At 49.6% G+C, this 25,599-nt stretch overlaps 1 protein-coding gene across 6 annotated transcripts in view; it reads left to right on the plus strand.

Moving 5' to 3' along the window:
• SNX29 (sorting nexin 29) overlaps window positions 1–25,599 on the plus strand; it is a 440,342-nt gene that overhangs the window by 291,533 nt on the left and 123,210 nt on the right. For all 6 annotated transcript variants that reach the window (XM_039885359.1, XM_039885355.1, XM_039885356.1 and 3 more), the window contains 2 exons: window positions 3,839–3,894; window positions 7,856–7,937. In XM_039885359.1, the coding sequence (XP_039741293.1) occupies window positions 3,839–3,894; window positions 7,856–7,937 (138 nt within the window). The remainder of the gene's footprint in view (window positions 1–3,838; window positions 3,895–7,855; window positions 7,938–25,599) is intronic.

The following is a 25,599-nucleotide window of genomic DNA, read 5'->3' on the forward strand; positions in this document are numbered from 1 at the left end:
AGGTGTGAGCCGCGGTGTCAGGGAGAAGTGAATGAAGATGACCAGGCTGCCCATCACTCGTTTATGCCTCACGAGGAGGGTAAATCAGAGAGCAGGCGGCGTCCCAGAGCTGCATCCTCCACATTCCCTGGGGCTTCAGGAGGTCACGAGGGATGTTTGTGGCCAGTATCAAAAGAAAGTTTATTTTTCTTATAAAGTACTCTCTGCTCCACACTTCTTTTACCACCAGATTATGAAGTAAAACCAGCTTTCTGGATGATTTCTGTAAAACCCAGATGCTATGTAGTACCATTCTGCATGACAGCATAAAAAAACAAAATTTTCAGATGTTTAATAAGTCTGGCCATCAGTTATCATCATGCATTTGCAGTGGAGCCTGGCTCGATTTTCCAGATACATTCTTCAGAGGTCAGAAAGTTCACAGATTCTTTTGCCAGCCAGGCTCCCCGGAACTCATGACACATAAATGTCTCCTGGCTAGCTGATCCCAGTAATACCACGTAATTAGAAAAAAAATCTCTTAAGTTGGAAGGATTTAGTAACCCCAGCTATTTCTATCCACTGTCCAAAAGGTTCCCTAAATATCAGCATCTTGAGGAAAAATGGATCTGTCAGGAAAATGCCTTCTTCTAAGAGGCAGTCATTTCTGAAGAAGCTCCTTGTTCTTAATCGTGGTAAAGCAATGTCCGTCCTTAGAAACCCTACCTTGTGATCCGCTTTGGTCCTTCTGGTCACCCTTTGCTTCTGCTTGGTGGGGCAGCCACAGAAGCTTCCTTCTTGAGAATGAGGGTCTCTGGGTACGAGCTCTGTTCCCTTCAGTCTGAAATGAGGCCACATGCCAAGGCAGTGTGATGACGGGCATAATGCTGCAGCTGGTGTCCTCAGGGTCCGTGTCCCTCCTCCGATCTGCTTACCCGATCCTCACATTATTCCAGGAGAGATGCAGCTGCTGAGGGGGAAGCTCGGAGGAGAGGAAAGGCCGGGAGCCGCCCTGCAACCCTGCCAGAGAAGGCACTAGAACCCTGGCTTTTTTCACAGGGTTCCACGAGAAAGCGCCAGGGGAGAGTAATGCCCTCCTTCACCCTCCTCCATGCCTGATGCATGAAAGCGTTTGAAAGCAAACCTCTCCCATCCGCTTTCTGCGTTCTGGCAAAATGCAGTGGGGGAGGGGTTTGAAAAATATATTATTTACTTTACATAGTAATACGATACACAACACACAACGCGTACCTGTGTGTGGTTACACGATGAATGCATCTTCACTGTAGAAAGTCCAGAAAAGTTCACGTATACAACCCCGACTCATCTGACTTCTGTCTGAGAACTCATTCCCACTCTCATCTCTCAGATCGATTTCATTCTAAGCTTGCAGATACGCGGGCCTCGTAAGTTCTCTTTAGGAAGCACACTGGGCATGTGCAGTCCCTAGCTGCTTTTTACAAAACAGACCAGGAGGTTTTTTTCTATGCCATCGAAATTTTATCAAAAGCACCCTTTTGGTGGGATTATACATTTTTATTTAAACTTTTGGATGGTAGTTCATTATTTTAAACTCCAATGATTTAAAAAGGTGTTCGTTGTATAGCCTCACTGCCAGCGCCATGCACCAGCTACCCGGCCCCGGCCCCGGCGCCCACAGGCTGCTCCTTCGATTGGTGTCTTGAGTTTCACCGCTCTCGACTCTTGATGCGGAAACAAACAAATACAGCTCGGAATTCTTAATGCTCTGTCTTTGCAGCGTGTCGGACCCACTGACTGCACCCTGCTTTTGCGTTCTCTTGATGATCCATCTGTCTCAGAGATCTTTTCGAAACAGCACATGCTAGCTCGTTCTTCAAAAGCACGTTTAAATTTTTTTTAAAGCAGTTCATTCAAAAGATGCCTTTTTCTTTTTAATCTTACAGAAAGATAACAAATGAAAAATAAGCCGCCTTTTCTCCTCGGTCACCTCTTAATCTATTTTCAGCGATAGCCACTTTTACTATTTTCTTACGTACTTTTCCAGAATTCTTTTTATGTTTGCACCCTCATGAGTGTGTGTGCCCCATTGTTTAACTCGGCCATCTCATGTGGACACGCCATAATTTTTTGAATTATTCCTCTGTAATTGGACCTTTAGGTTGTTTGCATTTTTCTTTTTTCTTTTTCTTTTTTTACTTGTCTGAGCAATGGAAAGAGGATTGATCTTCAATGTAATGTTGATGTCTTTGGTTGTTTCTTGTAGATAAATTCTGGAGAGTGAGCTTTCTGGGTCAGAGGATGTGGATGTTTTTAGGAATGGGGCCGGTTTCTCCTTGGGTTGGAAGGACTATCCCAACAGCAGCTTCTTACCAAAGTCTGCTGCCTGGAGCCCAGTTTAATTGCTTAGCTCCACACGTCTGTAACCCACTCAGGTCAGGTGCCTCTCCCTCTGGGCTGCCATATCCGAGGTGAGAGATACCCGCTGGGTTAGCAGGACAGATTGACGTCTGGTGTCAAGGATAACAGAACATACTGCTCTTATTTTTCAGTAATTGCCATATTATTATAGTGCATGAGTCGGTTACTGAGAACTTTCTACCTGCCGGGCACTGTTTTGCATACTCTATAGGTATTAACTCATTTTGTCCTCAGAATAACCCTGTGACTATTACTACCGCTGTGCCCACTTTACAGATTAGGTCAGCGTGACACAGAGAAGTCAGGGAGAAGTGGAGCTGGGCTCTGATCCTGAGCCATTTGGCCCCAGAGCACAGGCTCCTAAGTCGCTGGATTCTCCTGCCTCCAAAGAGAACCCACTGTTTCTTTAAGGCGTACCTCCTAGTGCCCCCTAACTCTCTGTGAGGGCAGAACTTCTTCATGTCTCGCCTCCTTACACTATTTAGCTGGCTTTCCTCTGGGAGAATTTGTAGCAGAAAAGCCTTTGAGGGCGGACAGACCGGGATTCGTGTCACTGCCTACATGTGTGACCACGGGCATCGTTTGCAGCCTCCCTGAGCCTCACCCTCCTCATCTGTGAAGTGGGTAGGGGGTGGATAGCACCCACCCCTGGGATTGTTCTCCAGGCTGATGAAGATCGTGGATAACATGAAACCTCAGAAATAAACGCTCTCTTCCCCACACTACCCCGCACCCTCTCTGTTCCACCTGGTTCCTCTTAGTTTTGATCCACATTCTGAAATTCTAGCTGGTTCAGATTCCATCAGCTCACAACAGGAAACTGACTCCCTGGGCGTGATAATATCCTCACCGTTTATTGAGCATCAACTAGTGCCGGCCATTTCGCTGTCTGTTTTATGTAACAGCTGCCACCACTCCAGGCAGTTGAGTTCCTTTCACCTGTCGTGTTCTCAAGGGGCTCTTGTGAGTCGAAGAGGAACTGTGTCGTGCTGCCTTAAATTGCACAAACGTTGGGGGGTGGGGCGGGAGGGTGGAGCCCGCGGGGCAGGCACCAGCCTTTCGTGTACGCTGGGTGCGTCTGGGCGTGTGATGTTTATCTTGGCGACAGTGGATATTTTTCCACTGCATGTTTGATGTCTTGCATCTCAGACCCTAACTAGGTCTTTGTAGCTCCAACATGACAAGCTTTTACACGCCTGCGATGACCTCGGTAGGATCAATGGTCCTTTTTCCGGAAAGATAATTGAGCTCTCATGGTGGCGTGTTTTTATTCCTGTAACACCCTCTCTAGCCACCCTTCCACGAAGTCTCTTATCGTTTTCCAGTAACTGCTTTTTCACCTCATTCTGAGCAAGAAGTGTTCAGGGATCCTTGAGAGAGGCAGGATTCTCTCGGGATTATGCAAACCGTGGTAACCATGATGTGTTTTCTCTCTCCTTGCCCCCGCTCCCGATGGCAGGTGCCTGGAGACTTGAGTCAAACATCCGAAGATCAGAGTTTGTCGGATTTTGAAATGTAAGTCCACAGCATCCGCTCGTGAGGGGCAGTTCGGGACTAGGACTCTGCTGTGTGAATCGTGTCCCAGAAGGACCACAGTAGAAGCAGAGACCGCTGTTTGAGTCCACACGGGCCGGTTTGGTTATTGTGCAGGTGGGGCCCGGCTCGCCTGCAGCCCGAGTCTGGCCTTCCGTTGTGTTTTCCATTGGGTACCAAAAAAGTATTTTTTTGGCCAACATTTAAGAGCTGGAAGATATCACATAAAAATGTAAATTTCTCTGTTTTCCTTCAAAGAAGATGCACATCCCTGTCAGGCTACAGTCAGAGCTGAGCAGCAGCTGCCTCCTTCACGTGGCGAGTGCCCTGCAGCTGCCACAGTCCCCGCTTCTCCCTATCGCCCAACTCAGGCCCGCGCCACCCATTTTATCGTCTGTGTGGCTCCTGTAGGAATTTGAGTGGACAGCCCCTGGGTTGTTGGAAACAACGGTAGTTCAGTCCATAGGTCTGATTTCCGACTGGATTTAATTCTGTCTGGTGCCTCTGCTGAGGAGTTTAGTTGGCCTTCAGACTGGCTGTCTCTGACCAGGTTGCCATGATGTTTGGACAGATGATCCCCTTGGGATGGTAGAGCGGAGTGAGTCCTGGGCTGCCGTGCAGACCCCCCTCCTCTCTCATTCTGTCGTGCTGAGTGGAAGAAGGCTCAGCCTCCGAGAGAGAGTGTCATCTGGGAGAAGCCTGCTTCCAGGGAGAGAGGGCAGGACATCAGAAAGAGCGTTTTGTCAGAGCCAGTCTGGCCTATGTTGAAGTCTCAGCTACAGGACTCACATAGGTGTGACCTTGGGCAAGTCACTTAACCTCCCTGGGCCTGAGTTTCTTCTCACAAGACAAAAGTCATGATACCAGCCTTGCAGGCATGTGGTGGCTATTGGAGTGAGATTATAAAAACACGGAGGGCATTAAGAGGCTCTCAGTGGTCGGGCGGCTGCAGTGGAACTGGAGGTGGCACTTGGGTTGGTAGGATGAGGAGGCTGACGTGGTTAAGAAGTGAAGGATGGAAATCAAAGGTGAGTTTGCCTCCCATGGGCCAGAGAGTCAGTGGAGTGCAGCCCGAGGAGGATAATGGAATGGCAGCCTGGTCGAGGGCCAGGTGGGGACACGCTAGGAAGAGAGGTGAAAGCTGGCCAGGGACAAGTCAGCTGCGACCAGAAGGGACTCATTATTAAAGAATTTATCAGGCACGTAGTGCACGTGGTGTCATGCCAGGTCCCTCGTGGGGGAGGTGAGTACGCCACAGCCCCTGCCCTCAAGCAGCCTCTGCCTGGTCCAGTCGCATCATCTCTTTAATGGAGATTTGCAGCCTCACCCACTGGTTTCCTCATCTCTACTAAAGCCAGAAGGAGATGCTATTTCCCTCTCTTAAGATGGAGACCCAACTCCTCTGTGTAGCTTACAGAGAAGGCCCTTGCTAACCTCCCGTCTCCACCCTGCACACTAGTCACCCAAGATGACTTGACTGCTCGAGCTCACTTGGCCTTCCCCACTCAGGATCGTTACTTTATTCCTTAACTCACACAAACACGGCATTTTCTCTGTGCCAGGCATTGCGCTAACTCACTCAGTCCCTGCAACCGCCCTCTGATGTGGATGTCATCTACAGGTGACAGGTTTGAGCCAGGATTTGGACCCAGGCAGTCTTGACCTAGACTCCGTGCCCTTCACAGATGTTAACCCCCTGCCAGAGTACCTTCCCCAGCTTCAGCCTCCCCTCCCCAGCTCGGCTGACTCTCAGCATTCCTAAAAGTCCAAACATTGCTTCGTCAAAGAAGCCCCCTGGCATTCACTTGTTAGAGTCAGTATTCTTTGGTGGCACCTATGACAGTGGCAATTAAATAATTGATTTAATAAAATCACATAACACAATTATAAACATATATGTACCTAACAACAGAGCCCCAAAACATATGATGTAAACATTGACAGAAATGAAGGGAAAAAGTAGATAGTTCTACAATAATAGTTGGAGACTTCAGTACCCCACTTTCAGTGATGGAAAGAACAACTAGAGAAGATGATCAGTAAGGAAAGAGTTAGATCTAGTGGATACATATAGAACACTCTGCCAAATAACAACAGAAGACACATTCTTCTCAAGCGCACAGAGACCATTCTCTACGATAGGTCATATGTTAGGCCACAAAACAAATCTCGGTAAATCTGAAAAGATGGAAGTCGAACAGAGTATCTTCTTTGACCACAGTGGACTAATAATTTTTATGGGGCTTTGTCTCTCTCCCATGTTAAACTGCACAATCCACGAGGGCAGGGACTATATCTGCTTTCTTCATTGCTCTATCTCCAGTATCTGGAATAGTATCTGGCACATAGTAGGTTCTCATGAGTGAACAAACAAAAGAATGAGCAGGTGAACTGGTATCTAGGAGGGCGATGGCCATGTAAACAACCAATTGTAATACCGTGTGGTAGATGCTCTGAAAAGGAGGAACTCCTAACCCATCTGGGGTGACCTCACTGTAGCTATGGTTAATCCAGGAAGGTTAATGTAAACCGGAGTGTTCTATATACTTCTGCGCCCCTCCCCCCACTGACGGAAACAAAAGGGGAACACTCTGGGCCTTAGAACACTCTGGAGACATTTTTAAGAAGAATATCATTAGATAGACAAACCAATTTGGTGGCCTGGAATTGCAGTTTGTACTTGGAGCCCTGGAGAGGTGGTCGTTGGGCTTGTTTTGCCCCGTTAAGGAGGTGAGCACTTCGGCTTGGAGCTGAGGAGAAATGCTGCTTCGAGACAGGACCATGTCTTTGTGAAAACAAAATGCTCTTTTCTGTAAAGGTTGTGAGACTCCTGAGTCATGGAATCTTCCATCATCAATGGCTCATGCTGAGTTTCAAGCACAGGAGGCTGGCGGATTTTCGTGAGCTGCTCTTTAGAGAGAAGGGGAGCTTAAGAAAAAGCATTTAGCCCTGGAACAGCTCCAGGCAGAGGCAAGGCCTGGAACCTCCCAGCCCTTCCACAACTGCACGGTGCTGTTTCGAATGCTGTTGTGACTGATCTTGAAGCTTCAGAACAGCTAACTTATCAGCTCCTCGTGGTCCGGACCCAGCCTGTCGGAATTACAGTGGAGGTGGTGGATGTGCATACCCAGGGACTCACAAGTGAAGTTTAAAGTCATCGCAGGAGGCAAAACTGTCATGTAACCAAAATAACCCTTGAAAATTCCTTAAATAGCCTATGAAGATTAACTGAGATAATATAGATAAAAGCGTAGAGCCATAAATTGTTAGGTACTTGGTTAGTGATTTTGTATTTGAATTTAAATCTTGTTTTGTTAGAGCCATACACATTGTAGAGAAGTCAAAAGAGGGGTATTTGCACCCGGCTTCCTGGTATCCCCTGTCACCACCCCTGCACCCCCCGACCCAATGGCTGTTGCTCGTGTAGCCATGGCTGTTGGTCTCCTGAGCTCTTTGATGGAGTCTGATCTTAAAATGGGGGCCAGGGTCTAAAGTGGGTACAACGAGGAGGCAGTACGACTCCTCTGGGTGCTCCAGAGACCCAGTGGGCGTTACCGCGCAGGACCCTCCAGTCTCATCAGGGGCTTCTGGTTGTCAGCCCCTTCTTCAGATGAGGAAACTGAGGTTCAGATAAATTATGAGCTATGGTCACTCACAACTGAAGTTGCAGCTCTATCTCATTCCAGAATACAAACTGCATATATAAATTTAAAATATATATATATATATATATGTATATATGTTGCGTGTATTTTAACCTAAGTCCTTTTAAAATAATCTTGGGGACAAAGTAATGAGACTTAAACTGGTCCTTTAGCTTACTATTAAGTATAATAGATATTGTCATAGATTGTTTGTGCATGATGCCTCTTAGAAGAGAAGATATTTTCCTTCTTTTTTTCCCTAAATTGAATGGACTACTTTTGATCTTTCCTTTGGTCAGATCGAACCGGGCACTGATCAACGTCTGGATCCCATCCGTGTTTCTCCGGGGCAAAGCCACAAATGCATTCCACGTGTATCAGGTAAGTGCCTGGTTCTCAGTTAGACATCACTGCTGGGGTGGAACCAGCGCACGTCCATTGTGCTCTGGTGCTTTTGCCTCTTGGCGATGAAGAGCTGGTGCTGTATGCAGGAGGCCAGCTTTCGCGGCTCATCCTCGTCTCAGCCTTGCCCCCGCCCCCCCACCCCCAGGAAGCCGTCTTTCCTCAGGCAGACAGGAGGGAATAGGGCGGAGCTTCCATGTGCGTGCCAGGCCTCTTGCTGTGGCCGTGACCCCTCAGCTCAGACTCCTTGAGCAGAAGTGATGTTGGTTGACCGGCGTTTGCAACTGAAAAGTCTAGGCATAGGTCTGGCCTCAGGGGCGATTGGACCTGTGTTCAGGAACCTTCTGCCATTCCCTGTTTCCTCCGCCGAGTCATCCCTTTCAGGCTGGCGCTCTCTGTGGGTTGATGAGATGGCTCCCAGCAGTGCCTGACCCTGGGCCTGTCAGGGTGGTTTCAGCCAAGTCCTGGACGTCTCTCCTGGATCTGTCTTGGATCACGAGCCTGTTGCTAAACCTCAGAGTTGGGTGATGGACTTCTGTGATTGGCCAGGTTCGGGTCACATAACACCCTCCTCCCCCCACCCTGCGCACTAGGATTGGAGTTGACCTTATCTGACCACGTGTCCAAGAGAGGGGAGAGGTGGCTGCCCAAATGAAAACAAGGCTACTCTTTTCCAAAGGGGGCAATGAGTAGTTGACAAGAAAAACTGCAGACAATTTTTCTACCTTCCTCTGGCCACCCCCTGGTTGGGGATCCAGTGTCTGGGACCATGGGACCTTTGCTTTGGAGGTGATTCTGCTCTATCACCTGGGACCCCAGTTTTCCATCTTCTCTCTGATTTTCTGATGCTTCTTCCAGCCCTGCCTACTACCCTCTTGTCTTCTTTTTCTCCTTTTCTTACCTTGGATCCTAATTTCCAGCGTCGGTGTTCCCTATCCTGGGACTGTTTTGATTACAGCTCTGACTCTTGGCTGCTTCCAATTCAACTGTCTTCTTGTATCACAGAAACTTTCATAAGGTTTTATTCTTATTCCCCATGAGCTCTGTGAAAAGCCTTGAGTTTTGTTGCCATTTTTCTTAGCAGGGAATTGGCCCGTTGAAGAAGTCTTCTGAGCTATTAAGATGTTTTACCCAGACACTGGGGTGGTGAAAAAAAAAAAATGACGCTGAACTTGAAAATAGAAGCCCTGGTTACAACTTTGTGGCCTTACGTAGTCTTAGCTTCCTCATCTGTAAAATGGAAATGACGATAATGCTCACCTTGCAAAGCTGTCGCGTGCATTAGAATTCTATGGCACCCCGTAGATACTTCGCTTTCTTTCCTCGTCTTCCAAAGTGATCGCCATGTTTGGTCTTCGGTGGCAGGCCTGGTGGTGGGCCTGTGTCCCACAGGAACGGGGACAAGCGTGCCGTGTGCATCTTTCCTAAAATCTCAGGAACAGGTGAGTGTGGCCAGGAAGCGCGCGGCAGAGAGGCGGCTCCGTTGACTCATTCAGCTGAGCAGCAGTAGCGCTTTGATAAAGTATGAGAGAAGCTGCCTGTGCATGATGCCCTCATCTCCGGCTTACAGAGGGAATCAGATATGACAGCGTTCCAAATATCCTCCTATCTTTCTTTCTCTTTTTATCCCACCCCCACTCAAAAAAAACACCTCCAAACCAAAAAACACCCTCTTAGTTAAGTGTCCTTCCAGTTCTGCTTTGTGGTCATCAGAAAGCCGGGAGGTGGAGCCTGGAGGACGAAAAAGTGAAGCAGACAGCTTTATTCTAGAGTGAAATTAAAATGCGATATCACTTGAGAGGTTCCCTCGACCTTTTATTTTTGACCTCCCCCCACCCCCCACACCAGGAAGCAACTTGGCAGGTTTTAGCTTCTGAAAGTCAGTTATGAAATGAGATGGACACAACAAATATGCCGTTGCCTGGGAGACTGTTTCCACGGTGGGCACAGAGGCGTTCAAGCCACTCTCTCCTCGTGCTCCGTTTTCCTGGGTTTGGTCCGGACCGTGCATGGAGGACATGGCTCAGATTTCGTGGGGCCGCAGGCGGCTCCCACATCGCCCAGCGCAGCATCTGCAGCACTCAGCTTGGGCTCTCTGAAATCTTTCTCGACATTGGCGTGTGTGAAACAGCACCTCTTGAATGCAATTGTTTTTCTCCTTTAAGCTAAAGATGCTTCTGGTTGGTACCTCAAGAGCAAAATCTGAGCCTGTGTTTGGAAGCATTTTAGAAAGCCTTTGTTACAGTGTTTTTTCTTTTTCTTTTTTCTTTTTTTTCTTTTTTCCTTTCTTTTTCCCTCCCCTCCCGTTCCCTCCTCTCCTCATAAATGATATTGGATAGAATACTTAAAATACTGCTAGCATCGGTCATTATTTTTCCTAGTTAAAAAATGCATTCTATATAATTTCACAAAAGATAATTTCTAGAGAAACTCATAGAAAAGAATGACGAAATAGAAGTAAGAAATAAAATATTGGAGTCGGAGAAAATGTGAACTAAGAGAATTCTCATTCAGGAACCTGTGGAAAATCATCTTTGTCTCTCATGAGATGCTACATGCTTGCTCTCACTGATTTATAATTTCCTGTGAGCTTCCTTGAAGCCAGTGTGAAAAGGGAAACATGGCTGTTTTGGATAATGCCATAACTAAGGAGAAGAAACTATGTCAGTTTCTCAAAGGGAGCTCTAAAAGAAATTCCACAGGGCTGGAGGTTAAGCAATAGTGAGGTGCGAGGTCCCCTGTAACATCCCTGGGCACATCAGGTTTTGTGAGATCTCTCTCGAAGGAAGCAAGGGCGTAACCTCAAAATGAACAGGATTTCATTCGACGAGCCAAGATGAAAAGATCAGCACGTGTAGTTTTCTCAGTAAATCTGTGCTGTCCAATATGACAGCCCGTAGCCACATGTGGCAGTTTAAATTTCAGTTAATTAAAATGGAATAAAATAAAAAATTCAGTCCCTCAGGCACACTGGTCACATCTTAAGTGCTTCCTGGGCACACGTGGCTGGTGGCTGCCATGTTGGAGAGTGCAGATACAGACCATTTCTGCCACTGCAGAAGGTTCTGTTGCGTAGCGATGCTCTAGACAGCGTCTCCCAGAGTGGTGGAAAGCAAGACGGTTTTGTGTGTGCTTGTAAGATGTTACAAAGACGGAGGCTGGACAGTCAGCAGGGAGGAGGCCCCTCGCTTCTCAGCTCTTTCATTCCTCGGGACCCCCTGGAGGGGGACGTCTCAGTGTGCGTCCCTGTGCCTTTAGCACCTTCGAATCTTTCTTTTTAGCAACGACAGGCTCCGGATCAGCGCCTTTGGCAGACAACAGACTGAGCTTAATTAATTACATTGTTTTGTTTTCATTTATTTATTTTTACATTTGCTTTCGAGTTATGGTGCAGAATTCAGTTTTTCCATTTACCATGGTGATGTACAGTTCGCTTTTAAAATAAATTTGAGTAGAAAGTGATTCAGCTTAAGGAGAAACACTAAATAAACGATGGTGAAAACAGCAAGAAGTTTAGAATGGTGCTCGTGAATGAATAACCGTTGGGAAACCCTGCTCTGGAGGACTGGAGAGCTTGTGATCAAACAGTAGTCAGAGTAGCACTGGCGAGAAGCAGCAGCCGCCCCTCAGTGTCTGCGTGCATTTCATAAAATAGCTCATTCAGTCCTCACAACAGCCCTGTGAGGTGAGAACCTCTTATTCTCCCCATTTCGTAGATGAGGAAACAAAGGCGCAGGGAAGCGTCTCATTCTGCAACATGTTGTTTCAGTCCAAATAGCATTTTCCAACAACGTACCAGTTTGCAGATTCCGTGAATGAAGGTGGAATCCAGCTCCTTAAAAATCTAAAGAAGCAGACGGGACGTTTGCTTCTTTTTGAAGGGAGGGCCCATCCTGGCCAAGACGCCGCCTGTGTGAATGGCCCCCTGCATTCCTGAGGTGGCCGGCACGGGGCGCCCTGCAGCCAAGCTAGGCGTGTTCTGTGGGACTGCCCAGCTCCCTGCAGCGCACACACACTTTTCTGCCAAAACCCTGCTGGTCCTAGAGCCAGGCTGGTGCGATTTGGTTTTGGGAGATCATTAAAGTTGCTGCCATTCACAGTGCCTGCTCTGGCCACAGAGGGGTCTCGGGGATGCTGCCTTAGAACCTCCTGTCAGGGGACAGTGTCTGAGAGCCTGACCGGACACTCGGAAATGTGCTCTTAACTGCCAAAGGAACTAAGCTGTGCTGGGGACGAGGTCTGGAATGGTAGTTGGCACAGAGGGTTCTGGCAAGGAGGGCTGGTCGCTTCACGAGACTGCACGCAAATTCTTAATGAAGGTTTGGGCCTGTGAACACCGCACGTTCCGGTCGCTGCTCCCGTGTCTGGAGCTGGGGGCCGAGGAACGTTCTGGCACTAGAAGTAAGAAATGGCAGCATTTGACCAGTTTTCAGAACCAGAGCTTTCCAGTTTAAGTTTTTCATCCATGAATATATCTGATGCTTCTGGCCCCTGTGATTTTGGCTGCTAGCAGACGCTAGCCAGAGATAAAATGATTAAGCAGCAACAAATTGAATGGAAAAAAAGAAGACAAAACTCAGTCTACTAACTGGTCTTGCTCGGTTTCTCTCTCTCTCTCTCTTCCTTTCTCCTCATTAACACAGTTGTGCTTCCAGGTTTGATTTTCGGTCACTTCCATCTGATATAGTTACATCCGTTGTTGATCAATTGGTTCCTAATTTCTGCCTTTGCAAATATGTGGTAATGTCCCCCCAATGCCCTGATTTCCAAACAAGTTTGAGGTCCACTGTCTTAATCCCACTGTAGGGTTAATGAAGGCATGTTAGACTGTAAAACAACCCACTTGTTTTTTCTCTTGAGCAAATATTACAGCCACTGGATCCTCGGGTCTTCCCCTTTGAGAAGTCCGTCAGTGTAAGCAGAGCTAGAATCAGGCCTCTGTGTGGGATTAATTCCGGCCTTTGAATTTAGCCACCAGAAACCCTGGCTGCTGTACAGTGTTCCATTTGCACAGTACACGTAATTAGGTCTCTTTTATAAAGGAGGTTGCTTTGTTTCAGCTAAGCCTTTTCCTCCTCACGTAAGCCCCCTTTCAGAGAGATCACAGGGTGTCGTCTTGGCTTAGAGGAAAGATGGTACCCCAGGGAGACACCCTGAGTGTTTGAGGTCTCCCTAGTAGGAAATCGTGTAGCCTGGGCAATTATTTCCAGGGTCCATTCTACCGGAGGATATTTATGTATGCGATGCAGGGGAAATCCATTCTTTTCCCTGTTAATAATAGATCACAGGGTCTACGTAGGCTGCATAGGGCTGCAGGTGGTTTGGAGGATGGTGAAGCTTTTGCACTTTGCTGGTCTTGGGTTTCTCAGCTCTTCACCTTCTTTTCTAAGATGACTTACCCCTCGGGCCCTCAAGTTCTTTTGCCTACGCTCTGTCTTTAAACCCGCTTCGTGTATAGCTCTGCAGAGGGAGGGGTACATCAACTAGGGAAGGATGAAATGGCTGAGCCAAGCACAGAAATGGGGGGCCACAGCTACAATGAACATGCACCATAAGAAGCCCCTGCCCCAGCATGGATTTGCCGGATTTGCGGGGAACGAGGACCAGTTCTAAGGGTGAAGCGATTCTCTCTCGTTCACGTCTGGTCCTTCCCACCATACCTGTTGTGTGCGAGGCAGGCGGGAAGGGCAGTGTGGATTCTTTGATTTCTGAGTTTCGTTCCAACCAGCGTTGACTTATGTGCTGCATGGTAAGCAAACCATGGAAGCTTTTTTCTTCTTTCTTGCTCTCTCCTTCCTCCAGAACTTTCCATCCCACAAAGTCAAGCACCTCAGCACCTCTGAGGATTACAGCCCATTAACCTCCAGCCATTCTGGGAATGCCCAAGGTTTCTGGGAAAGCCCGATATAGGGGAAAACAAAAAACAAAGCCTGTTTTCCTCCCCTTGGGTGTACGTGTCACTATTATTTTTTGTTACTGTTTTTGTCTTTCTAAACAGGTGGAACTTTTTTTCCTATCACATTGTAACTCCTTTATTCATCCCAGACCTGTTTTTTGAGGGCCTGCTGTACGCCAGGCATGTGCTAAACTCTGCAGAGCCCATGGTGAGCGAGACCTGACACTGAGCTCACCCTTGCAACCTTGTGGTCTGGTGTGCCAGACAGATGCTTGGGGTCAACATAACATTCTCTCGCGATAGGGCTGAAGAGAGGTTCTGGTGGGAGGGACAGAATGCCACTCACCTTGCAGAGTGACAACATACGATGCAAATAAATCTTTAGCACAGTGCCTAGCACACAGCTCCTGTGCGAATACTACCTCCAGTGACCTGATAGCTCAGAAGTAAACATAAAAAGAATTTCCTCTGTTTAATTGAATGTCTCTGGCACGTTTGTGTGTTCAAACAGGCCTTTATTTCGCATTTACTTGATCGAGGGCTGCACATCAGCTGCCTTAGGTCTGCAGGGAGCCAGATACCTTTGTCCTCAAGGGCGGTGCCTGTACAAGACTGTGTGCAGGCTTTGCAGAGGGCTGAGCCTTCTGGCCGGGGAGTCCAGTGCCCAGAGAAGAAAATCTAGTATCACGATTAACGTTGCAAGCGGGACGCCCTAGAGGTCTGAAAGAATTAACGCCCAGGCCCCGGTACGCTATAGTTTTGCCAGCTGGGTTTAGTCCTGCTCTGAATTTAAGTACAGTCATTACTTACTGAATAGTGAGTTGGACCAGCGGCGTTGTTCATCAGCGTCTCCAAGGTTTCTGCACATGATCCCGTGCATCGTCGCCCTCTCTGCCTCCTCCCCCTGGAGGGTTTCCCGAGGCGGCATCACTGTCTGATGCGGCCTTTGTCTGGAGCCATGAGCGTGGCGGTGCGCAGGTCTGGATCACCTAAACACGCGTATGTCCTCAGTTGCAGTTGCTGCCTTTATAGCGCCTGACTGTTACAATTCTCCTGTTTCCACCCCTGCCCCCCCCACCCCCCCCCCCCCCCCAACCCCCCGCTGTCCCCTCACCCCCTGGGCTCATGAATCATTTCTGGAGCTCCTAGCACTGTTTCATTGTGAGACCGCGTCCAACTTGGAAAGAAGCGACGTGCTTGCTTGCACAAACTCCTGTATCAGAAAGGAGAATGTTTGCCTGAAGCCCTCCTGTGGCCTCCCCTTACACCCCACTGCCCCAACGGGGGGTCACGCTGCCTTGCTCTAGCTGAAAGCAAAGCTGGAGAAGGGGTGTCTATCCTTTTCAGTCTCAGAACAGAGGTGGGCTCTGCTGGCAGGTGGGATGGGTGGGGGGTGGGGCCCTCCCATTGGGTTGGTGACCAGTGGCCTGTGTCACAGGTGCTTCAGTGTACATTGTCATTTAATCCTTTCAGCCACCCGATGAGGAAGGCACTATTATCATCATCCCTGTTTTATAGATGAGGAAGCCGTGCGTCCGTGGGTTAAATGGCTCCTCTTGGGTCACACACAGGCTCCGGCTCGTTCCTTTTTCTCCCCGCCGTGCAGCTCACTGCCCCGCACACGGGCGTACGTCACGCGTGTATGTTCCCATGAAATGAATCGTTTCTGTCACTCGTTCCCTCCAGGGGATTCTGCCCACAACTTCACCGACCCATCACTCATTGTCAGAACTGCCATGGGCAGTTGATGTTGGTGACAAGGTAATTTTCTCACAGGGTAGAGAGAGCTGCGAAGACCAGAGCGTGGCACCGATGAGTCCCTGAGAATTGGAGAGATTCATTGAGGCAGAGGCTTTCGGCCTGAATTTATGAAGTCAGGGGGTGTTAGAGTTTGAAGAAAATGGAGAGCTGACCTCTGCGAGAGTTTTGAGTTTTGAAAGATATATTTAGTACTATAACTTTATATTTGGAAAACTGAAAAAAGACGCAGGCTGTGTAAAGCGGTCTGTAGGCAGAGGTGGACACGCTGTCTCGGGTTGGGATATCCAGGTTTAACTCCCTTTTCGTACTTGTTTTTCACACGAGGAAACCAGACGCGCCTTACATGATCGTACTGCAGCAGAGCAGAGCGCCTTCTGCTGCCTCAGGGCCCTTGGCCTCCTGCTGTGTCTTGGGGCTGCCTCACCCTCCGTCCCTTTCCTAACTCGCTGTGCCCCCAGTGACCCAAGTTCTCCCTAGAGAGCTGCTCAGGGCATGTGTCAGCTGGCTGTTCCGGAGGGTTAGAGTGTGGTACTAGGCAGTTTGCTCATCATGGAGATTGGCAGCTTTTCTCTGTTTTGTGTCACCGTTGTCACTTACTGAGTATCTGCTTTCAGTTGGGAAGGGAGGGGTGGGGCTGGGCGAGGTGCATCTGTGAAGGAAGCAGCTAGGTTCTAGGGGAGAGAGTGGATGTTTGATAATGGCAAGTTTGGGAGTGGACAAACCCAGCAAAGGGTACAGCCACGCCACCCTTGCTGACAAAGTGGTGGTGTCTCCTAATCATAGGCACATTGCTACCTGCCCCGCCCCATCTCCCGGCCTTGGTCCCCTCCAGTCTGGTGGTCTCCTAGGACCCCTGAGTTCAAAGCCATCACTCCCCTGCCCGAGCTGGAGCTGAGACGTCCCTGGGCCTCGAGGCAGCCTGCCTGGACCCCTGCTCCAAGGCCTCTGTCCTGGCCTTCCCAGCCCCTCCTCTGACGTAGAAACCGGGGTGGGGGGAGGGAGGGACAATGGCACCTCTGAGTTGGAGAAGGAGGTAATTAGTTTTACTCTTCAATGCAACAGAAACAGCCTCGTCCCTCCGCCTTCCCTCTGCGTTACGGGCACGGCAGGCAGCGCGTGTGAACTGGCACAGACGCTGGTGGACCTCGTGCCAGGCGCCACAGCCCAGGCTGTCTGTCCTCCGTCAGCCTGTGGCTTGCAGAGCCGCCTCGCTGACAGTCGCCATTCTCACTTACTGTTTTTAGCAGTGTCAGGCTTTCTGAGTCTACCTGAACTCTTTTTCCACGTGAGGCAGGATGTAGGTAATGATGTAAGAAAGTCAGAGGGGTGTTGGGGAGACAGCCTCTCCTCGTCGTGCGGTGAGCACGGCCTCGGTGGCCCCCGTCCGCGCGCTCCCCGTCCCCATCTTCACCTCCACCATGAGAGAGAAAGAAACCCCGGGAGGAATACCTGGGGTGTCCATCTGCCTTTCCTTCAGTAATTCTCGTTCCCAGGTCCCCCACTCAGGCCCAGCTGGCCCTGGGTTGTCTCCTTGCTTGAAGGGGGATTTCTGGTGAAAGTGCAGGTCCTGACAAAGACACTTTCCACCCTGGCTTCTGTTTTTCAGAAGCCTGAAGTTTTTTTTTTGTTTTTGTTTTGTTTTGTTTTGTTTTTTTAAGAAAGACTTCTTTGCATTTTGTTGGCATCCTAAGGGGACAGGTGTGGGCCATGAGAAGGAGCTGAAGCTCCAGGTGGCGGGGTTCCAGAACATTCAAGACCTCCAGGTGAGGCTAGGGGCCCAGCCTGGGCAGAAGTTCCAACCTGCCTCGTGCGGCGTGGGAGCAGAAAACCAGGACCCCGAAGACTGGCAGCAAGCGTGCCAGTGTCTGACGGTTGGAGGCCCCTCTTCGTGATCTAGGCACCATGCAAGCGTCCACATTATCCTGTAGGCCCAGGATGGGGGCAGGGCCCCAGTAATGGCTGAAGTGGCCCTTCCCACCAACGCAGTAGGACCGTCTTGGAGTCTTGATTGAAATGCAGTCAACAGTGACTTCTGGAAATCTTGACTTTCAAGTCCACCGCAGGCTCCATACGGCATGTTTGAATGGAGTCTTGCAATTACACAGGAAGGACAGGTTGTCCCCTCTCCCTATTCCCCTTGCCTAGACAAAATATATTTTTAAAAAATCCAAGATGAATTAATTCAGCCAGGAAAGTCTCCTTGCTGGAGGGTCAGTGTTTGCGTCTCAGGATGCTGCATGGTCCAGGGCCCAGTGTCTGCATCCATCACAGCTCCATCCTGGTGACAAGGGCCGGCCTGTCATTTTCAGCAGGAAGAATGAGGTGCCCAGCCTCCCAGGACATTATCTCCTTCCTGCAGGGGATGAAGTAAGGACAGGAGAGGAGACTTGGCCAGGGATGACAGGTAGACAGAGTCTTCTCCTCACCCAGTCTCCACGGAGTAAAGATGGCGTGTTCCGTAAAGTGCCACTCCACGTGTCCCCTTGCTCCCTAACTTGGGTCGGGAGCACCCAGTCTTTCCTTTAATGCACCCAAAGTGGTTTGATTTTTTGTATGGGGTGGTGAAAGCAATTAGCAAAATTCACATCTGCCCCAGGGAGGAGCTCTTAGGCTAGAGGACATGACAGGAAGTCTCCCTGGAAGCTTGTCTGGGGAGCCTTGGTGGTGGAGAGCGACTTCCTACCAGCATGTGTCCAGACCCTGGCTCCCTTTCTCTCACGCCTGTCCCCCACCTTGGCAGGTGGGCGCAGAGGACATGGAGCTCTTGTGGGCTCATCCTCAGGTTTTGTAACTGCAGCAGCCCCTCACATTAGCCAGCAGGGAGATAGCGAACCAGAACGGGCAGTTCTCTGTTCACATCCGGAACCAGCAGGGCCGCTCATAGTCCCTCCTCCTTAAAAGCCGAGTCCCTTTTAGCTTCTCTTAAACTGTCTCCTTCCGTCCACTTAGCACCGAGGCAAGAAAAGCCCGGGAGTTTGGGGTAACAGCGCAGTCACTCATTCATTCATCAAACTCTTACTGAGCCGGTCCTGCGTGCCAGGCCATGCTGGGTTATGTCATCAGGAGGAGCGGGAGCAGGCCCTCCCTCCAGAGCTTCCAGCCCGGGAGCTGCCTCGAGTGCTGGAGCATCCAGTTCCCCGATATTCAGTGGTGGGCACTTGCATTCTACTCCATGCTCCATCCATGAGTTATCATTTTAAAGTTGTTGTGTTTTCCCCTGGCCGGCTCTCTCTGGGTTTCACGTGGTAAGCCCGGACTTTGCCCGCAGCGTACCGCTTATATTCAGAGCTTAGAGGGCCCTGGTTCCAGAAAGAGCTTCGACGGAAGCCTCCTCTTTCCAGGCGTACTTGCTTCTTTCGTGCTGTCTGGAGCTCCTGGGAGCCCAGCATGTGTCTGAGGACCCGGGGGTGGGGGGACAGCCTCCCTCTGGGGCCTTGGGCAAGGAGGACCGGCTAGGGCGTCGGCATGGAGCAGGGTCGTGTCATTTTCTCCCTCTCTTCTTGCTCCAGGATCCCTCTCCCTTCCTCACCCTCCTCCCCTCTATTCTCTCCCTTCCCCCTTTTCTAGTCTCTTTCTCTCTCTCATTCTTCTTTCTTCTTTTCTCTTCTCTTTTTATCTCTGCCTCCCATTATCTTCCTCCCTGTCGTTCCCTCCTCCTCCTCCTCCCTTCTCTCCCTCTCTCTCTCTTGCATCTCCTTTCTCTCCCCGACTTCTTGGCCTCCCAGCCACCTTCGCTTTACTTTCCTTCTCTCTCCTTGCCCATTTTTTGTCCTTGACTCAGAGGAAATTCATAACTCGCTGTACCTGCCCGTGTTTCTCGTGCCCTGGGAAGGAAAGCTTCGCAGCCACAGATGTGAAAGCATTTTCTACCTTTCGTCGTGAGGCGGCTTCTTGGTATTCCTCTTTCTCTTCCTTTTGGCTGCAGACTTTCTTCTCTGAGCTTTTGGGAATGGGGGAAAGGGAAGGGATTAGATGAAGTGTGGGGGATTTTTTTTTCCCCTGGAAACCTGAATCCATTGCAAATGCGGCAGCCCCAAGCTGGCTGTCCATGGGAGCTGTTTGAAATTGGGGGACCCCTGCATGCTGGGAAGACATTCCCTGGCATGATTACCTGGTTATTTCTAATAACATTCACCTGCAACGTTTGAATGACCAATTATCGTTCTATAACAGAGTTAAAATTAGTGTCAATTGATTGGAGATATTACTATTCTTAAAACGGGAGGAACTTTAAATATTGCTTTTCGTCAATTGCTATAAAACCAGATGCCAGCAAACCCTAAATAATCTGATCAGTAAAGAGAACAGATTGCCAGTCACAACATGAGTCAGATAGAGGATGTTTGTATTGATGATGAGAGCTTTTTTTTTTTTTGACAAAAAGTTGTTTTCCAAGTGGAGCAATTAGGAAGGGGAAGAGGAGCTTGTTTTACCTGGTTCTGGTCTTGAGGTTTCTGGGCGTAGTTTGGTCATCTGCACTGGCAGCTGGGGGGTTTCTTTCGTGTTTCTGGGGTTTTCTGCACATGCCTAATAACAGTTCCAGTCCTGAGACTTTGGGGTCTCCTACTCAGAGTCAGCTCCTGTGTCCCTTCTCTTATGTAGGACCCAGCCTGATCCTGTGTCGTGATCCCCATTCACTTCCAGTCTAGGGCCCCTCAAATTGGGACAATGTGGGAGACTAGCTGACCACATCGGTTGCCTAACAGAGAAGCAATCAAGGCCACAAATAGCTTGAATTTCAGGGGCTCGGTGTCATGGGAACTCAGCCTCCCATCTTCTGAGAGTTGCTTTGCTCTGTGTTGGCTCTGCTCACAGCCAGGCGCGGTGCAGTGGGCATCTCCAGGCAGGCATCCCGTCAGCTCAGCCGCCCCCAGTGCAGAGGCCTCTGTTTCTCCCATTGCTGGCAACTGTCTCGGCATTGATTCTCATTGACTCTTGCGGAGGTGGGCCACACCCCTCGTCCGATAATCGCTGTGTCCAAATGAGTGCCATGCTTGCAGGTCATGTACCTCCTGCTAAACAGCAGTTTCATGGGAGAAGGGTGTTTCCTCAAAGGCAAATGAGGATGAGGATGCTCTTACCAGCGGAGCTGGCATGGGTATTAGACTGGCCAAAACAGCCCACGTCCACTGAAGCCTTCAGGCCGCCTGCAGCCTGGCTTGGCTTGGGAGCCAGTTTGCTGATATTTATGCGTCTCTGCTCCAAGGTTTCTCATCTGCAGCACCACTGATATTTTGGGCTGGATAATTCTTTGCGGTGGGGGCCCCTCCCACCATGTATTTTAGGGTATTGAGCAGCATCCCTGGCCCCTACACAGTAGCACCCATACCCTCTCCTTAGTCGTAATGACTCAGGATGTCTCCAGTCATTGCCAGATGTCCCCTGGGGGCACAGTTGCTTCAGGTCGAGAACCGCTGCTCTACATGGATCCATTGAATGTTATGGTTTTATTTTGTTTTGTTGAGCATAAACGGGATCATGTAATACATGCCTTCCTTCGTGCTCTCTTTAGGCTTCTGCAGATTATTTACTAGTATGAGGAAAACATTACTTATGTAACTATTATGATGATGGATACTTAGATTGCTTTATTTCCTGACCATTGCAAACAAAGCTGCCAGGATTTCCTTATATAGACCTCCTTGTACATATTATAGCTATTTTTCTAGGATAAATAGCTAGAAGTGGATTTGCTGAGGTGAAGAGAATCCACATTTTTTATTTTAATAGGCCCAGCTAAATTGCTTTCCAAAAGTGCCGAGTCAATTTTCAATCACACCAACAAGGTAAAAGAATACTTTGTCCCCACGTCCTTGCCAACACTGGGTATTATCAATCTTTCAAATTTACCAATCCAATAGAGGGAAAAATTACATTTCATTGATGTTTGAATTTGCATTTTCCTTATTACTCGTGAGGTCAAGTGTGTATCTGTGCTTTAATTTGCTATTTGTATTTTCGTTTGGCAAATTGCCTATTTGTGTCCTTGTCTCATTGTTCAACAGTATTGTTCATCACTTTCTTGTCAGTCATTATCCTTTGGAGAGTAATCCTTTGTACCAGTGGTCCAACCTTTTTGGCAGCAGGGACTGGTGCTCCTATGAGAATCTAATGCCTGATGATCTGAGGCGGAGCTGAGGCGGTGATGCTAGCGCTGGGGAGCGGCTGCAGATACAGATGAAGCTTCCCTCGCTTGCCACTTACCTCCTGCTGTGTGGTTCCTAACGGGCCACAGACCGGTACCAGTCTGTGGCCTGTGGTTTGGCGACGCCAGCTTTGTACTGTATCTTTCATCAGTCTCTTGCTCGTCTTTTGACTTTATTTATGAGATTTATCGAGTGTTCTTTTGTTTCCTTGACTCCCAGTCTTGGGAAGCAGAGCGTTTCCTGGCTACCTGCTGAAGTTCTGTGCTTATTTCATTCCATTGCTGCAACAGCCCTGAGCTTTTTGTGGACATCCTTTCCATTTTAGAGGCAGAGAAAGAGATGTTCAGAATGGTTAGTAAATAACTTGTCCAAAGTCACGGAGCTCAAAAGTGTCAGAGCCAGAGTCACTGCCACCTTAAGCCTAGGGTTTTTGCCTGGACTCCCAGCTGCCTCCTGAGGACAGAACGGATACCAGTGGGTGGAAGTTGGAGGGAAACAGGTTTTGGCTCATCTATCAGTCTCTCCTACTGTCTGTCTGAGAACTGATCCTTTCCTACCCCCCGTCCCCTGCCACATTTGACTCATGTCCCATGCAGGAGAGACCAGATGACCCTACCCCTTTCCAAGTTTATAAATCTGTGAAAACTTTGCGGACTCAGATTTTCCTGGTCTACGTGGGCAAACAGGAACGTTAGCCACTCCCTGTCATTGCTGATTTTACTGTCACAGCATGACAGTGGGTACACAGGTACCCGTCCATCTTGAGACTGACCCAACTGCAAGCAGCAGCTAACATGCTGACTGCCCCCAGCCTTGCAGTTCTCGGGAGTAGCTCTCTCTGAGCTCTTTGCAGCCATCAGAGTTGGAACTACAGACTAAAGACTTGCCCTTACACTAGGGTGTCCCAGAGCAGGGGGTATGGCTCAGCAAAAGCCAGAGGCCAGGGTTCTCACCAAGGTTCTCATGCAGTCATCACAGTCAGGCCTTCTGGGTTTACATCCCTGGCCTGGACCTGGCCCCTGAAGTCTAGACCCAGGCCCATGGTATGCCATCTCATGCAGGCTGTGACCTGCAACTCTGAAGTGCTGACTACCTACATACCCACTGTTCACCCGGGGGAAGGTCAGCCCCTGAAGCCACAGCTGTGTGTCAGTTTGTTCACTGCTCTATCCCCAGTGCCTAGAACATGGGAGATACGCTCATTGCATATTCGATGATTGACTGCCTGACTGAGGCTTTCTATTGGGAGGCCCCTGTCTGCCACCTTGATGTCATACTCTTGACTTCCGTTCTCCAACTGTAGTGTATCCCGTTGGGAACCGCTCCTCAGAGTTCTCACTTTGAATTTGTTATGAAGCTCTTTCCTAAATCCCCAAGGCCTCCTTCCTGGATCATTCCTCTTGTCATTCAAGTTCAGCTTTGCCTCAGTGTCCTTACTGATTCAGACAGCTTTCCTCATTGTTTGCAACTGGCCCAGCCCCAGGTCAGAAAGTTTTACCTGCCCGAGGTATTATGCTGCCCTGTGGTACAGTAGGGGTTCAGTTTCTATAAAGTTCGAGGGTGCCCCATATCTCCAGCTGTAATCCCCAAACTTTCCCATAATCACCTTTATGCACTCAGGGCCCCCATCCCAGCACCTGCCCCAACACCTCAGGTATTGGGGGTAGGAGTTTAGGATCAGCAAGAGGGCCTTTATGAAGGTCAGAGCACAGGATGAGCTGAAGTTCTCCTGTAAGTCAGGCTCTGTGCGAGGTTGGGGATCCATTAGTGAACATTGTAGATGTTGTTCCCCTGCTCCCACCATTGGAGCTTGCAGTCTTATCAGAGAAAGGACTTTAAACATATTAATGTAAAGATAAGGTACACGTAAATATATAGTTACAAATTGTTTGTGCTCTGAAGGAGTGCTAAACAGGCTTCCAGAAATTACGAGAAGCGGCTCGGTTAAATCAGGGGTAAGAAGGAGATTCTTTGAGGGCATCTGCTCATTCCCAGAAGACAATTTAGAGTTAGCTAAGTAACCAGAAGAGGACCATTCCAGGCAGAGGGAACAGTATACATAAAGCCCTTGAGGTGGGAAAGAATGTGGAGCTTTCAAGGAACCAAGAGGTTGGTGTGGAGTGGAGAAGTGGGCGACAGGCTCAGGGCACTGCAGACTGCTGGACCTGTCCATCTGTCCATCCACCCACCCACCCGTCCGTCCACTCACCTACCCACCCACCCGCCTGCCTAATCACTGTTGCAGCAGTCCAGGTGAGAGAGAACAGTGATTTAGACATGCAGGGTGGCCGTGCAGAGGAGAGGGGGTGATGTGTCTGAGATGTAAGTTTATAAGGGTTTCTGGGTACCAGAGATCGTGGTTCCGATGTGGACTCTAGAATCGCTCCAGGCTGAAATCCCAGATCCGCCGCTTAGTTTGTCGTCAGATGACGTTTTATGATAAAAGCTATATAATCTTGTCGAGGTCACAATTTTAAACTAGAGATACCGCTTCCTTCATAGGGCCGTAGTGAACATAAATGAAAGCATTTCGCTGAAGCGCTGAGCACGGGCCTGGCCCGCTCGGTGGATAGAAGGGGCCCAGGGATTACAGCCGCCATGACCATGTGCTCGACCAGACGAGCGCGCACCTGTGCGTGGGGGGATCTGCGCCCCACATACGCACCCGTAGACCTACAGTGGCCCACGGCCCGCAGACGTGCTCCTCGCCGGCAGGGAGTCCGGAACCCACGTTCCCCTCCCCTTCCTTCCGGTCGACGCGGTGTTTGGGCGCACGCGTCTGCCCGTCCCGCCTGTGCTGCCAGGTGTGATTGAGACTGCAGGAACCGGCGGTGAGCTGAGCACGTCTGAACACGGTGATGCTGCTCGCCCCAGCGATCACCCTGAGGCTGTGGGCGCAGCAGGTAGAAACAGTTTGCAAGCAATTAGGCAGCTGTTCAGATGTCGGCTGTTATGATTTATGTTTATGTGCCGAATGCTTTCCCACAGGCCGTGGCGTGGAAACAATCACTTTTATTTCTGCGTGTACAAAAACGGCACGTGGAAGTGCCGGTCCCGGGTGGGGCGAGCTCTTCTACGAGCTCCGGACCTCGGATGGTGCTGGCCTTGGGCGGCAGGGCTTATGCGTTACCCTAAGAGCTGTCACCTGAACCGAGGCGCTTGCACGACAGGGCTGTTGTGTGTTTTTTTGTCCTCTGCGCTGGGCTTGGAGAAGCCTCTGTCTCCTAACGAGGTAGAAAGGGTGGGGCTGTTGCTTTAAGCTTCAGATCTTTTTTCCCCACCACTTCCAGATACAGAAAAGCATCTTGAGTCCAACCTTTAAAGGTTATCTCCTTTTGCCGGCGGCAGACTCATCCCGAGAGACTGTAAATTCCAGCTCCTTGCCAGACTTCCCGACAGAGTGAAGTTCCGTCAGGCTGCTCTGTGTCTAGAGCTGGAGGAGGCCGCTCGAGCTGGCGGCATGTGGAGGCTGCTTTTCAGGGGCCAACAGAGAGGAGTATGTGAAAAATGTGTGGGGTGCTGATGGCAGGCCTCGGGAAGTCTCAAGGGCCCAGATTTGACTGTCACACAGGACAGGGGAGCTGGGCGGGAGGCATCGCACCCCTGAAGTCACGATGCTGCTGGTCTGTCGCGAGGCGGCTTAGAGGCAGAGCCAGGGAGGACTTGGAGGGAAGCAAGTTGCCAATGGGTCAGTTCCCAGAAGACGTGGCAAGGAAAGCAAGCTGCAGTTCGCAGCATGTGTTTTAGAGGAAGCTACGTGGTGGACTGTGGAAGTAACTGCATTATGTGACCGAGTCTGTCTCTCTCCTATTTCTCTGTGAATCTATTTATGAAGGAG

This window comes from Pteropus medius, unplaced genomic scaffold (assembly GCF_902729225.1).
Source record: "Pteropus medius unplaced genomic scaffold, Ma_sr-lr_union100, whole genome shotgun sequence".
Taxonomy (NCBI): domain Eukaryota; kingdom Metazoa; phylum Chordata; class Mammalia; order Chiroptera; family Pteropodidae; genus Pteropus; species Pteropus medius.